General features: G+C 31.8%; 1 protein-coding gene across 3 annotated transcripts in view; it reads left to right on the top strand.

Moving 5' to 3' along the window:
• ASZ1 (ankyrin repeat, SAM and basic leucine zipper domain containing 1) overlaps positions 1-16600 on the top strand; it is a 58983-nt gene extending 42383 nt beyond the window's left edge. Inside the window, 7 exon segments of one of the 3 annotated variants that reach the window (NM_001114141.1) lie at positions 1756-1880; positions 2898-2973; positions 4002-4058; positions 4943-5052; positions 11514-11619; positions 12656-12769; positions 16058-16600. In NM_001114141.1, the coding sequence (NP_001107613.1) occupies positions 1756-1880; positions 2898-2973; positions 4002-4058; positions 4943-5052; positions 11514-11619; positions 12656-12769; positions 16058-16210 (741 nt within the window). In that variant the 3' untranslated portion in view covers positions 16211-16600. 3 annotated transcript variants of the gene reach the window in all.
• The last annotated feature ends 257 nt before the right edge of the window (positions 16601-16857 follow it).

Below are 16857 nucleotides of genomic sequence, written 5' to 3'. Positions count from 1 at the left end.
ACATGAAATTAAAATATTTTTAAATTTTTATTAACACATATTAGACAATTTAAAAATTAAATCCTTTAAGCTACATTTACTCCTATATGTGTGACAAGGTATATAATAAAGTGATAACATATTTGAATATATGATCTATTGTCATTCAGATGTTAAAAGTCAATAATAAATATTTTTCATACATTACTTTACTGATATAAACCTTTGGTCTGAATATTAAAGCTTTCAGCCAAAGGTCTCTAATTTCTAAGCAAGGATCAAACATAATACAACTGTAAAAGTAAATTATATAGTCCAAGAGCTTCTAAAACTGAGTTTCTGAATTTAAAAGCATATGACATTCCAAAGTTTCCACCTTTAATAATCAGACCTTGCCACTTTTACTGCATGTAGGATAACCCTCTATTTTTTAAGCAATCGGATAAACATGCCTATCATTTTCTAACTCAAATCTGCTTTTCCAAAATTATTCTAGAGTAAATACTGATCGCTAAAACCCTATGAAACTTCCAAAGGAAATCTACAGTTTTTCTTCTAAGCTGTGAAAATCTGGAAACTTTTTATTAGTTTACTGCATTATTAAATGTAGAGTAGATGACACCACATTTGACATATTAAGAAATTTATGAACATCAAAGATTATTTGGAGTCATAAATTTTTTCTTAAAGTGAGATTTGATTTTATATTTTGGCTGATTATGTGACATAACTTTGACTTACTGAAAAGTTAGATTTTAAAACTAAGGAATTTTACCATATCTCTTTGAGTGTACAGTTGGGATTTGTATATATGTTTAGTCATGCTTATTACTTTATACCTACTTAACAGTGTATTTAAAGTACTACCTTAGTGCTTAATCTTTCTGAGTCACTTACCAAAATGGAATTTTTATTTTTGTTTTATATCTTGTGTGTGTGTGTGTGTGTGTGTGTGTGTGTGTGTGTGAGGAATTTTGGCCCTGAGCTAACATCTGTTGCCAATCTTCCTCTTTTTGCTTGAGGAAGATTGTCGTTGAGCTAACATCTGCACCAATCTTCCTCTGTTTTATGTGGGACACTGCCACAGTGTGGCTTGATGAGCAGTGCTAGGTCTATGCCCAGGATCCAAACCTGTGAACCCTGGGCAGCCCAAGCGGAGCACGTGAACTTAACCACTACACCACTAGACCAGCCCCTGTTTTATGTCTTACTGAAAATATTACTAATTATCTTCCTTGAATTTTTACCATTTTGAATTATATGTACTTTTGTTTCTTTTCTGATTATTATTTTAGGTCAAGGAAATATTTACTTGATTTTATAAAAATTATTCTCAGGGGCCAGCCCGGTGGCGCAGTGGTTACGTTCACACGTTCTGCTTCTTGGTGGCCCAGGGTTCGCTGGTTCGGATCCCGGTGCGGACATGGCACTGCTTGTCATGCCATGCTGTAGTAGGCATCCCAGATATAAAGGAGAGGAAGATGGGCACGGGTGTTAGCTCAGGGCCAGGCTTCCTCAGCAAAAAGAGGAGGACTAGCAGTAGTTAGCTCAAGGCTAATCTTCCTCAAAAAAAAAAAAGTTATTCTCAGAATAATAAGTTGTGATTACTCTGTCCTTCTCACCTTGCAAAAATTTCCTGTATGGATATAAAATGATATATATAAAATAATACATGTGAAATAACATACAAATAAAATAATCATTTAGTTTATGTTAAGTGTAACATGATAGTATATAATAATAACTATATTTGAATGGCTTGTTAACTTTTTTCAGATCTTCAACTTTCTTTCTTTGACTTTAAATCCATTGGAAGGAAAGCTTCAACAGCTAACTAAAGAAGAGACTATTTGTAAGCTATTGACAACAAAGTCTGATAAAGAAAAAGATCACATATTTAGGTAACATAGCATGTTTTTGTTCAACAGAATACCCATAAATGAGTAAAAAATGTACATGTTTTGATTATTTGTAATAAATGTGATAAATTACTTAAATATATGATATTTTAAACTTTTACAAGTGTTTTATGGATTTTACAAGTATTTTATGGAAATGTCTGGATTTTAAGTGCTTTGTTCTCCAGAATTTTAGAAAATTTTTATATATGTGTACTAACAGTAATGAGAATGATTTTTTACTTTAAATAAAATATCAACAATAAATTTATTTCTAAAAGGTTCTAAGATTATATTTTTGTTAGTGTTCAAACTAGACTGCATCTTGCTTTCTAATTCTTGTTAGCACATTTCTGGTAAGTTAAAATTTTTTTTGTCTGGGGCCAGCCTGGTGGTACAGCAGTTAAGTTCGCACATTTCGCTTCTTGGCAGCCCAGGGTTCGCTGGTTCGGATCCCGGGTGTGGACATGGCACCGCTTGGCACGCCATGCTGTGGTAGGCGTCCCACATATAAAGTAGAGGAAGATGGGCATGGATGTTAGCTCACGGCAGGTCTTCCTCAGCAAAAAGAAGAGGATTGGCAGTGGTTAGCTCAAGGCTGATCTTCCTCAAAAAAAAAAAAATTTTTTTCTGAACATAGTTGTTCAATATACATGGCCACAAAGTTATTCTCTACTTACCCACATTTAAAATTGTTATTAAATTTTTACTTCCTGCAGTTAAAGAAACTTTCACGTACAGATATCTCACAAGGAACATACATGTCGGCAACTATTTTTACTCTTAGGAAAGATGAGCTATGTTTTACTATCTCTGTTTCCTCTGTTTAGGATATCTTCACTCAAGAAATCTGTCTTATCACTTTTGTATAACATAGATGTGTAAATTTGCAAATGTATTCTGCATAGATTCATTCTTACTCATTCTTATTCTCCTTTTTTCTCTGCATTATAAATATATATTTATTGTTTGTGCATTTATAGTCTGTTCTGAAATTGACATTGCTATAAATATGTACAGTTCATATACAGCATTTGGAGATCTGGAAATATTTTTACATGGTCTTGGACTTGAACATATGACAGATTTATTAAAGGTAAGATTTTCTATAGGCTATATTGACTTAATGTATGTATGTTTATTTGTTGGTTAACATAACACTAAATATTAATTCATAAGCATGCTTATGAAAGAGTACCAAATGCACTTTTCTCCATAATTTGTAGTAAATCCCATTTTAAACTTATAAGCATTTCAAAAATTTATTATTTTAGAAATTTACATAAATTAGAATCTGGCTGGATTTAACAGCTTTTACTCACCGCCTGAAGCTTCACAGAACTCCTCCTTGTACACCTAAGCCCTTAGTTTGTTTCTGCAGTTGCTTATCTTCCTGTATAGACTATTATTATAAGAGGCATGATTTTAAACCCAATAAACTTGATATCCTTCTTGCCCTAATGATTATTAACTGAAATATGTTACCTAAATCTCTCTCTTTTCTTTTCATAAGGTTGATAATAATACCTAGTGTATGGTTGTCATGAAGATTAAATTAGATCATATGCCAAGCACTGGTCTAGGTACTTTAGGCATGCATTATGGGATTTGAATAGGTGACGGTTATCAGCCGTTTAGCTGATACTGAAGCAGTAAACCACTGTTTAAGAAGGCTCTCCTTAGGAATATGCACATTCTGTTTAGGTAGTTCAGAATTGGACTTTATTGTACAATCTTGAAACTTCTTCCCGTTTGAGAAATATTGAGTAAAACTAAATGTTATTGATTTTAGTGTGATACAATTAGAAATTTAAAATATCCATAAAACAATTTCTGTCAAATTTTTGAGAGTGATTTATCTTTTTATGTAAGCAAATATAAGTTGTAATCATTTTCTTTGACTCTGGAAACCTAGCTATGTTTATACATTTTGGGGTAATTATACATATTATTGTTACTGCCTACCCAGTTGTGTAGTTCTATACCTGCATATCCTATCCCCTCTAGGAGGCTGAAAGTTGTTTAGGAGGGTAGCATATAACTGACAAACTTGTGTACACTTGCCTACTTTCCCTTCTACTGTTTTATTTATATTGAAAGGTGGCATTGTTTTCCTTTCTACAGGAAAGGGATATAACTTTAAGACACCTTTTGACCATGAGGAAAGATGAGTTTACAAAGGTTGGTATCAAGTTCAAAAACTCCAGACATTCTCTTTCATATTTTTAAAATTGTGGATCCTTTTATTTTCTACTTTTAAAATCCTAGAGCTGCAGACCGAGTGATCTTTTGCTAGGTCCTTGATTAGATATGATTGTGAATAACCATATCTAAAGTCTTCTGCTACAGTATTAAGTTCCTTTAAGAACATTTAAAGACTTAGAGGTTATTTTTCTTCAGGTTAGTCATGACATCTCAACTAAAACTGGTGCTTTATTTCTAAATGTGATATAGATTTGTGAAACAGTGTAAAATAGGTTGCTTAGGAATAAGAGGTGGGTTTTTGTGTATGTGGGTATGAACATGTATCATGAAAATACTCCCTTTTCCTGGATTCTCAAAATGATCAAGACTTATTATTTTGCCATCTAATATTATTAAGTAACAATTTGAAAACAGCTCTGGGAAATATTAGAGATATTTTAATAAATAGGATTCCTAAAAAGTATGATCTTCCTGCATGAATACATTGAAACTTGAAATCTTTAGTATCAGTAAAAATCAAATTACACTAGCTAAATTCAGGATAGAAAATTTCGTTAAAGGTAGAATACAGACAATTTGTTTTGCTTTTGAAAGATTATATATTAAAATCTAATGATTTGTTTTTAGAATCCATCACAATTGTTATGTATTGCAAAATATTGACTGTAGTTTCTGTATATGTAGATATTGTAATGATATAACCTTGTCAGTCAGTTACAAGCAAACCATATAATTTTTCAGTATGTTTGTTGTTTTTCCAAGATATGAATCAATCAAGTAGAAAATGTCTTTAGTAATTTTGGATATTAAATTATTCAAATATAACTGTGTTATTGCATCTTAAAATTATTTCTACTTAGAATGGAATTACCAATAAAGATCAGCAGAAAATTCTGGCTGCTCTTAAAGAACTAGAGGTAGAAGAGATAAAATTTGGAGAATTACCTGAAATGGCAAAGTTGGAAATCAGGTAAAATTAATTTATTGGTTTACATTAATATTCTTTAGAACCAACTGTTCTTTTTTAGTTTAATTTTGATAACATCTGAGTCATTTTATTTGATACCGTCATTTTCCTAGGGAAATGGATAGTTCATTTTGCAATTATACCATGTTCTGAAATGGGAGATTCTTTATCAAGTTAATCGTTAAATGTCATTTTATGAAGAAGAACAATGCAGCTTCTCGTTAAGTCACATAAATATTTTTTGTTTTATTTTTCGTAGCATTTTGCTAAATGAACTATATAAGAGATCCCATTATTTTAATAGTATAGCTCATATTCTCTTTAAATCATTTTAAGTGTCAAATTGAAAATTCAAAGTAGTGATATTTTTGCCTAGGGCAATAAGAAAGCATTTCTTATGTACCTCAGATGTATTTTCTCAGCTCTATTTTTAGCTTTATTCTTTAAGAAATTATGTTATCAATATATAAAGTTCACTTACAATTATTAGAAACTTGTCAAGCACTGATTATTAGTAATATTAGTAATCTAAAATCTATTTTGAAAATAATGGCATTTGATTTTATTAATATATTGCAGAGCAGTAAATGATTTTTTTAACTTTGTATTTGAAATCATTATAGATTCACAGGAAATTGCAAAGAAATGTACAGAGAGGTATCATGCACCCTTCATCCAGTCTCGTCCAGTGTTAATATCTTGCAAAACTATAGTATAATATCAAAACCAGAAAACTGACATTGGAACAACCCATATTGCTTATTTGTGTTTCACCAGTTGTACATGTGCTCATTTGTATATGTCTATCGCTCCATGCAATTTTATCACGCGTGTGGCTTCATGTAACCACTACCACAATCAATATACGTATCATACCATTACCACAAGGCACCCTCATACTACCCGTTTATAGTCAGACCCACTCCCCCATCCCTAACTCCTAGCAACCAATAATTTGTTATCCATCTTTATAATGATGTTACTTCATGAATGTTACATAAATGGAATCCTACAGTATGTATCCTTAGTTGATTGGCTTTTTTCAGTCAGCCTAATTTCCTTGAAGTTCATCCAAGTTAAATCCGATGATTTATAATACCAACAAATGCAGCAGTATCATCAGTGGTGTAACCTGCCTAAAACTAACACTGCAACTCTGGTAAACATTGATTGAATACATGAATAATAGATTTCACACCATTTTAGAATTTAGAGACGTCTTCCAGGAGATAATTTAGATGGTGCAGATTTCTTTAAAAACTTTATTGCAAAGTTAAATTATTTCCTTTTCTCTTAATATATTTCCTTATAACAAGATAATCTATATTCAAAATAATACCTCATCATTGTTTCAGAATAACATTATAGCTCTTAAATGTGTAAATACATTGTAAAGAATTTCGGTTGTGAAGACAAAATCAGCAAACCTTCTTGAATCTCTTTGTTCATTTTCTTTACTTTTTTAATTTATTGTTTCTATGAAGGAATATTCTAAGTTCTATATTACTGACTTGAAAATTAAAGTTTTTAATATAACTTATTTGTATGGTGGCAGAGTTGCCTGTTTGACTTTACTTTGTGGTATTTAATAGACTTAAAGAATGTGCAGAATCCTGAATGGTTCACTTATTAAAACTGCTAAATTTTTTAAAAAATAAAACTGGCAGACATATATTTCAGGAATTTGACCTTTTTATTAAATCATAGACTTTGTTTACATGCTGTTATGGAAAAGGTTTTACTTCCCATTTGTTCAAAGTCATTCTTTAAAGAAGAAATTAGTCATTAAGTCATAAGAAAACTAACAGCAGGAAAAGTTGAACTGATTGATTATAATCTTCTGGTAATGCGACTTCAACAATTTAGCTACTGACTTATTTTAAGATAGTTTTGTGTGTTAAATTTTCTAAAATAGTCTGTTACAAGAACACATATGCACAATACATTTACTTTTTCGTACACTTAGCCTTAGTATGTTTGCAGAATTAGAGAATACACTTTAAAGATATTAATAACCAGTCTATTACTATTTTGAGATATTTTGAAGAGAAGTAGTAAGCTTTCATCCATGTCTTTACATATTCAACATTTTCTGCCCAGATCCCTTCTCTGAGCCTGACAGCTACTTGAATGTATAAAAGGTAGCTCAAAATTATGGCTATTAAGGAAACTATCCTCCCAAAAGAAAAATCTGTATAGATACAAAATTTTATGTAAAAATATATCGTTCACGTCTGTTATTTATAAACATTCTAAAATTGGAAACTCTAAATATTTAACATCAGGGGAATAGTTGAATTATATTGCATCAATATAATTATTTTATTCTGTTATTAAGATTATTTTGAGACTTAATGTCATGGGAAAATACTCAAAAGTAAAAAGCAAATGTAAAATGGAGTGAGGTCTTACGCCTGTTGTATATATGCATATGAAAAATACTGGAAGAAAATGTGTACTACAAGAAAACATTCTGGAAGAAAATAGTACCCATCATTATCTTTGAGTGGTTAAGAGTATTGGTCATTTTAATTTTTGCCGATATTCTACAGTGAGCACGTAGTACTTTTATTTGCAGTACCTTTCAAGTATAAATTGTATCCTAATACTTGACTTCACTTTTTTAAAATCTGGCCTGTTATTTTAGTCAGCTTACACAAGGTTATGCTGCAGTAACAAATAACTTCTAAATCTAAATGACTTACAATAACAAAGTTTCTTTATTTTTTTTTGCGGGCATGGGGAAGGTGGAGATTAGCCCTGAGCTAACATCTACTGCCAATCCTCCTCTTTTTGCTGAGGAAGACTGGCCCTGAGCTAACATCTGTGCCCATCCTCCTCTACTTTGTATGTGGGATGCCTGCCACAGCATGGCTTGACAGGCGGTGCATAGGTTCACACCCAGAATCCAAGCTGGTGAGTCCAAGCGGAATGTGTGAACTTAACCACTGCACCACCAGGCCAGCTCCAACAGTTTATTTCTTGATCACCTATATCATGGGTCATCTGCAGTAGATATACTCCCTGTTATTTTTCTGAGAACAGGCTGGAGAAACAGCCCAGGACATGCTGCTTTTGTGGCAAAGGGAAAAGAGAGCTGGCAGAACTAGTCAGTGGCTCATAAACCTTCTGTTCAAAAGTTACACAGTCACTTCCAGTCATATTTTATTTGCGGAGGTAAATCACATGGCCAGGCCTCATGTCATTGAGGCTTGAAGGATAATCTTCCAGCTGAGAGAGGCCTGGTAGTATTTGGTTCAGTAGAAAAGACATGATTCAGTCTACCGTCCCTATACCGTATCTGCTTATTTTGAATTCTTTAAATAAGTATGAAATTATCAGCACTGCCATGCAGAAGTATGTAGGTGGTATACTGTACAGCTCTAGGGTGGGGAGTGGCGAGCCATTCACATAGTATGTGATAAATGGCACACTACAGAGGTGTGTTTTTTTACAACTTGCCTATCCATATTCAGTGGCCCTGAAAAGTATATATTGGAAGAAAGGTATATATTTTCCTTCCATTCATTAAGACTATGTAATTTTGTTAATATTATTTGCTTATTTGAACTGAGTTGTTAATGTACCAGTCTTTATTCAGAATAAGAGCTTATAAGTTTATATCCCACATATATATGTGTGAATTGCCTACCTAGAATTATATACCTGCTGTCAGTTGATATTTTGAGTGATAGTTCTCAGTGGATCTTAATTTCCTTGGGCTCATTAAATAAAAATATATAGGACATTAATGAGTTACTCATCTAGTAGTGATTGCTTTTATTTATAGTAAATAAAATTTGAGTATTTAAAGAGCACTAAAATCTAAGCTATAAGTGTGTCTTAGATAAATATCACATGGAAACAAAAATTAAGTAATGACTGCTGTTTGAAAAAAATGTGTTCAAGTTCTGTTCTTTCTGAAAAATCAAAAAGAAAAAGGAATAAAGAAGAATTAATTATATTTATTTTGAAAATGCTTTTATAAATACCACTTTTGCTAAATAGAACAAGAGCCTGTTTAAATTTTGTAATTTCACTATGCTTTTATAAAGCATCAGACACTTTTCACTTTTGGTGACTTGATTATATATGTTATGTTCATAAAGTTTAAATCTTTATTTTATTTGAACTGTTTATTTTTCAACCTGATAGCTAAGAAAAAAACTTGTTTTAAATGAAAATACTATATAAGTCCTAGCAATGTATCTTAGAGAAAAAGTTTGCTATTAAGTTTCATTGGAGGTTGACTTTCCTTGCTTTTTATAACCTTTCCTCCTGGAAACAGCATGAAAGAAACTTTGTATAGTATATAGTTGAAACTTCTACCTATAAGAATTTCATTTGGAGTCAGAAGTACCTTTTGGTCCCTTAGTAGTAGTTTTTGTGTGCATTTTTATTATAGTATATACTGCTATGTGACTCTCCAGAAAGGTCATCTCACACTGTTGTCAACTCTTGATATTAATGACCTACTTAATTTTCATCATTCCACTAGAAGGTAACATCTTATTTTTATTGTAATCCCATACTTATTATCCACTTAAATTTTGTTTTTTCTTTTTCTCTGAATTACCCATTCATATCCTTGTTCTACTTTTCTATTGGGGTTGTATAAGTTTCTGTGACGCTTTCTCTATAAATTGGCCTCTGTCACTGAAACTAATCTAGTCACCAGTGTCTCTTCATTGCCAGAATCAGTAGACTTATCTTAATTATTTAATATGCTTGACTTTTTCCTCCTTCTTGAATCCATCTCCTACGTGGTCTTTTATAACAAACCTTAATTCTTGATTTTCTTCTTCTCAGGCTACTTTACCTTTGATAGCTTTCTTCTGCCCCTGTCAACTCTCCCTTCTTCATAATATGTATCCTTTTTCTCCATGACCATGGTCTTGATTTCTATTGGTGACCAAGTTACAGACACTTCTAATACTACTGTGGTTTGTGCCTACATTCACAATTGAAGGAAAGACTGAATTTCTTTTAGAGGTTAGTGAAAATAAATATGTGATTTTTTGCCATCTGAGTTCACCATCTCCCTGAATTCTGTCTAGCCTCGTGAATCTGTGGACCTCAGGGTAAGTATCTCTACAAGATTGACATTTTCTGCTGCTTACTGGTTGTTGTCCCCTACTTGTCTACATATCATTGCCATCAGCATCATTATTAAGTTTGTTTGAATGCCGTCTATGAGCTAGACAAACTGCTAGATGCCTTTTCAGTCTTTCTGACAGTCCTTTTATCTCAATTCTAGAGATATGGAAATATTTGACTGAAGATTAGGCTTGCCCATGATCATAAAGCTAATAAGCGTGGAAGCTAAATTCAAACTCAGGTCTTCCTGACTCTGAAGTCTGTGTTCTTAATTATTATGCCATAATGTTTTCTCTTCACCCCACTCCTTTCCCCACAACCCACTCCCGAATTCACTTCCCTGCTTGGTGGCACCACCATTGAAACCAAAAAACTTAGACTCGTCTTAGACTCTTCATTTTCTTTTACAAGCAATCTATCACCAACTTTTCAGTTTATCTCCTAAATGTTTCTAAACCACCACTCTCCCCTCTCCCCTCAGTCAAACTGCTGCTGCCAGATTCTTAGTTTAAGCTTTCCTTCATCATCTCTTAGGGGGATTTTTCCATTAGTCTCCTAATTATTCTCTCTACTTCCACTTTTAAGTTCCTTTAATCCACATCACTCCCCAAATAAACTTTTCTCATACAAAAAATCTGATTTTCTACTTTCTTGTTTAAAATCCTTTAGTAACTCTGCATTATTAAAAGAAAATTCAATCCCTTAGCATGTCACAAAAGGTCCTTAAAAATGGTGACATCCAGCCTCTTTTCTTACTACTTCCCATAATTGTGCTTTAGTTATACTTTGGTGACCTCCTACCCCATGCTTTTGCACCTGCTATTCTCTCCATGCAGAATCCCTTCTCTTCCTTACCTACTTGATGTATTTATTCCTAAGCTCCAGACTCAGTTCAAGTATCATCTCTATGAAATATTACTAATTTCCTATTCCTATTATACTAAGTTCATTGTCTCTTGAGTTTTAGAAGTTTCGACTGTGAAGTAATATTAACAACATCTACCTTACAGGAGTTGTTAGGAGGAATTAAAAGAATAATAAATGCAAAATAACCAGTGCAGTGCCTTCACATGATACTCAAATATTGGTACTTTTATATTCCTTTTTAATTTGTCCCTGTGAATAACAATGCTATAATTGTATGTTTGCCTCTCATCCTGAACTTTGGAGATCCTTAAGATTGGAGACTTGATTTTCCTTGTATACTCTATGTCTTTTTTGGTTGCTAGTACATATTATCTGTACTATACATATTTTTTAAAGAATCTAGTAAATATTATGACTAGACATTGAGTAACTAGCCCAGTAGAAGAATTAAATTGCTTGTATTAGTGATTCCTGTTTGTTTGTTTGTTTCCTCTCTTTAGTGGTGATGAGTTCCTCAACTTTCTTCTGAAATTAAACAAACAGTGTGGCCACTTAATAACAGCTGTACAGAATATCATTAATGAGTTGCCTGTAAATTCTCACAAGGTATTCTACAAGAGTTATTAAGTGAAGTAAAGTATGTATTCCAAAGAACATTCCAGATAAGTTAATGATAATAAACAGTAGTGATCTGGTAAAATTGTATCTTTCTTCTACAAAATCATTTAAGATCTAAATAAGTCAATTTGTTTAGGATTACTCCTTTACGCACTAGTTAATTGAAAAACTTTGTGTTCTAGCCCTCAAGACAAGCAAAATGAGTCAGAGCAAAAATTAAACTGATCTGTGTATGGAACTTACCGTTTGTTCTTAAAGGGAATTTAATTGTTTAAAATATAAAGTGACAGGAGACCCAAGTGAAAGCTGAAACAAAACAGTGTGTTGAGTGTTATTAAAAACCATATCAATACAAGGGTTTTTTAATGAAAGAAATTTTAAATAGGGAAAGTGTAAGTGACCTGTAAATAGAAGACTTATTTTGTAGAGTTTTTCATGTGATTTGCTTTTAGCTGTTTGTCTATAGTGAAAAAGTTTTAATACACTTGTTTTCATATGATTTTTATATAACACTATGAGAATCATGTCATTCTTAAAACCTTCATGAATTTATTTGTTCACCACAAAGATTCTTATTACTAGTATTAGTTTCCATAACATTAAATATGTAGTCATGCATCACTTAATAATGGGAATACATTCTGAGAAATGCGTTGTTAGGTGATTTCGTTGTTGTGTGAACAGAGAGTGTACTTAAACCTAGATGGTATAGCCTACTGCACACCTAGGCTATATGGTACGAATCCTCTGTGACCTGTGTCGTATAAGTGGTCTGTAGTTGACCGAAACATCATTGTGCAGTGCATGACTGGACATAAACATTTAGTAATGCATTCAGGAAACTGATTTGACTATTTATATAAAATTACTGACTTCTTTTTGGTGTCAGGATTTATCCTGAACAAAAACTGCTTTTCAGTTAATATAGTTTAATGTTTAAGAATGTTGTATAATTTTTGTGGATATAAACTTGTGAAAAATTGTTTCCCATTCTTTAAAGTGTAACTTTTGAAAATATTAACAGATAGTACTAGAATGGGCTTCTCCCCGGAATTTTACTTCAGTTTGTGAAGAACTAGTTGGTAAGGTCGAAGATTTGAGTGAAGAGGTCTGCAAACTAAAAGACTTAATTCAGAAGGTATATATTTAACATAAAAAGGGGAATAAATGATTTATAGCATAATATGCTAAGACAATGAAGTAATTCTGACAAGAGCAACTTAAGCTTCTTTAGACAAGTGGAAAAATGACAGTTTCCATAAGAAGAAATATACATAGGAAACAAATTTTTTTGGTCATTAAAGAAATGCATACTAAAAGAACAATGATATGTCGTCTTCATCTTGTAAATTACATGGGGAAAATATATTACCCTACCTATTACTGGTTAGAGTTCACCAAACTCATATTTTCTTGTGAGACTGGTGTCACACCCCTTTGAAAAACAGTTTGACAAGATGTGCCAAGGACCATAAAAATATTTATATCTTTCAATAGTAGTTTAATGATGCCAAAATTGTATGTACCATAAGTGTCCTATGCTAGAAGAATGATTTAATAAATTACGGTACGTCCGTTTGTTATAATGATATTCAGCCAGTTGAAAAAATAATGAAAATCAAATATCAACATGTTAAAGATATGAAGTTATATTTGTAAGTTTTACTTATATTTTAATGTGCAGATGAAAAATTACCAAAATGAAATGTTTATTAGCCCTGTTAATGAGGTAGGATTGTGGGTGAAATATTCCTTCTCTTTTCTAGACTTTCTATAATATCTTTTATTTTGACTTTTTTAGAGGGTATGGGCTTTTTTGGTTCTTGTTTCTATACTTACATAGAGGTATATATCTGGATTTAAGGACAGGTTATTTTTTCCCCCTTTAAGAAGATTGGCTATAACAAAATCTAAGCTTGAAATAGGGAACTCTGTTGAAGATAGGTAAAAAGGAAAACATTTTCACTCAACTAGAGAAATCTCTTCTGAGTTTTCCAAGTCTATTTAATAAATATATTTTATACCTATAAAGATTTTATAAAATATCTGATGTGTACATTAGATTATGCATAAATTTGTATAGCCTCAACCCATAAGTTGTTTAATATTTTCATTAATATTTTATCAAAAAAATTATTTTCCTCAAAATAAACTTTATGCACGTTCCAGATAATTTGTCATTCTAACTATTAACATATGTTCAATCAAAAGGAATCTTTTAAAAAAGTGAGCAGAAAATTGTGAAGCAAATTCTACAAAATAACAGGAGAATAAAGACATTTTAAACCAGTGAATGAATAATATATTCAAAAATTCTTGTAGAAGATGACTCCTTTCCACAGAAAGAGCCATCTTAAAAGTTGTATTCTCTGACAGTTATTCACTTAACAAACATGAGAATGCCTGCTATTTGCCAGGCAACTGCGCTACACATTAGTCTCCTAATTATTCTGTCTACTTCCACTTTTGCGTTCCTTTAATCCACGCCACTCTCCAAATAAACTTTCTCGTACAAAAATCTGATTTTCTACTTTCTGAACTTGGTGACAACATGAATATTAGAATACCACTCATCTTCACTACCTTCACTAATTCATTTAGAAGAATTGAAAGAAAATGGTATTGATTTTACTTAGCATGGTGTTTTTCATGGGGATCCGAGAGAAATTTGGAAAGATTTATATAAAGATACTTCCTGCAAAGCATCAACCTTTAATGTTTAGGAAATTCCTTAAAACGTCTTTGCCTCAGGATTGGTAATTATTTGGTTTCTCCAAGTAATTGGTAGGGGTGGAAGATTGAGATATAATTACAGAGACTAGATTTTTCTTAAAGGAATGAAATTAAGAAACATTGCTTTGGAGTGACTTGGACTCAGAAACATAAACAATTCAATCAGGTACCATAATATTTATTTTAATAATGTGTACCTATAAAGAGAAATTTCAGCTTTCTTTAGCTAAATGGAATGTCTTTGTTCTGTGGCATTCTCTACCTTTAATTTACACACTTTTATATAAGGACTAGCCTTGAAAACACATTTGTTGGTTTAAAATAATGGCAGATACAGTTCTTTGGTCAGGAAAGTCTTAATTTTAGAGCTAGTGCTTTGGTTTTTCTGGATTAGTCTTAAACAACTAGTAATCACCATAATGAGATTTGATTTAGAGAACTATGAGAGCTTCCAGATTTGAGAGTATGTTATCATGCCTGATAGCTTATGATATTTCAGAGTTTACCAATAATTGAAGGGAATTTTTTTAAAAAACAACATGTGAGTTATCATAGATAAGTGTATGAAGGTAACAAAGAGAGAGGGTGGGAGAGGTCAAGGCTGGACTTTAGCACCACATCACTCTCTTTCAAACCAACACACTGACAGGCTCCTGTCAGAAAGGGTCATTCTAAGTAATTGGTTAATAAAAGGAGTGACTGTCTCAGGATTCAGTAAATGGAGCATCAGTGTCAAAAAGGAATCTGTTGCTGAATGAAGCCATTTGGAAGTTAGACCAAGAATACAGTATTACTGCGATTGGCATTGAAGTCTGTTTTCTGCTATAAATTTAAAATTAATTTTGCAGGCTTTTTTAATTAAATATTTACACTGTAGATTTTAGAAGTAGTTATTCTTGCTAATGTTGAAAGTATTTATGTCACCACTCCAGCACAGGATGTTTCTAGTAAATATCACTCTATAAATATGCCTGATTCTTTTTATCTTTCAAGGATCTTTTGGTTTCTGCTGTTCTGCCTCTTCTGCTCCTCCCCCAACAACTCTCATCTCTCTCCTTCTGTCTCTCCCTCTGATACATACACATACATGCACGCACATGAGTTGGGCAGCCTGCTTTAGAAAGAAAGATCTCTGGGATTTTAGAAGCTAAGTCATATACTCTCATTGCTGAAAAGTGCTAAAAAACAGTGTGTAAGATTTTGTTAACATTTCTTCCTGCAATTATATTTAAATAAAGGATTAAACTTGTAGCATTAGCATCAAATCTTCCAGTTTTTAAATCTCATGTATTATAGGTATGCTGTAAGAATGGTTCACTTTTTTTCTAAGAAATCACTTGGTATACAGATTTAATACAGAAGAAAAAAATAAGAAGTATCATTCTTTATAGGTAGAAATAGAAACTTTAACATTAAAAGAACTTTATATCTTGACATTAAAACGTGTTTTTAAAATGTAATGATCTATGAAAGTGTTGATTTTTAATGTGAAACTTGTAATTTACTGTAATGGGACCCTGGGGAAAGAGTGTCTTTCATGTTCACTTTAAATCTTCCATGGGAATCTTGCATTAACTACATCTAAATCAAGTGAATTAACATGGATATTATGATATTTTCAAAATTCAAAGACAGTTTTATTTTCAGTGTACTATACGTTAATTCTTTTCTTTTTTCCCACACTAAATATTAGCTGCAAAATGAACGAGAAAATGATCCAGCCCATATACCATTAATGGAAGAAGTATCTACATGGAATAGTAGAATTTTGAAGAGGACAGCAATTACAGTCTGCGGATTTGGGTTTCTTCTTTTCATTTGCAAGCTAACTTTCCAGAGACAATAACCCTAATATTTGTTTTGAGTAATTATGTGTATCTTATTGAAATTACCTAAAAATGTTGCTTTTAACTATTTGTGGCACAGTATAGCTACATTCGTTGCCAATACTCCATAGGAAAAATTATGATAGCATAGAGCAGAAAGTTTTTCTTTAGAAAGTGCTTTGTCAGTTTGACTTAAAAATAGAATTTGTTATATTTTTATGTTAATTTTGGTCAAGCAGTAAATTATAAGTGATTCTTAAGTTTGATCCTTTGACTCTAAATCACATTCAAAATAAAAGTTTTATCTAATATTCTTTGACATTTAAAAAAGTGTATTCATTTGTCATGGTGACTCTCAGAGAATTTGTAAAGTGTTCATAAATTAGTAGCTTTCTTTTAGTCCTTGTTTTTCCCTTCCACTACTATATAATAAGGAATTTATTATGTAACTTTTTTAGTTATAGCATTATTAGGAAATTATTAATTTTCAAAGTATTCCAGAGAATGTAAAGAATAAAAATAAAATGTAAAATTTTTGAATTATGGAAATTATGGATTAAAAAACTAAGAAAAATTTTTTAAATGTAAATTTAAAAAGCAGAAAACTTAGAGAATAACATGGAAAGCAAAAGTACATTACAATTTTTTATGTAATGTACTTATGGGA

The sequence above is a fragment of the Equus caballus genome, chromosome 4 (genome assembly GCF_041296265.1).
Source record: "Equus caballus isolate H_3958 breed thoroughbred chromosome 4, TB-T2T, whole genome shotgun sequence".
NCBI classification, from domain to species: Eukaryota; Metazoa; Chordata; class Mammalia; order Perissodactyla; family Equidae; genus Equus; species Equus caballus.
The sequence above is the reverse complement of the archived record's forward strand: the minus strand, read 5'-3'. Positions and strand labels throughout refer to the sequence as shown.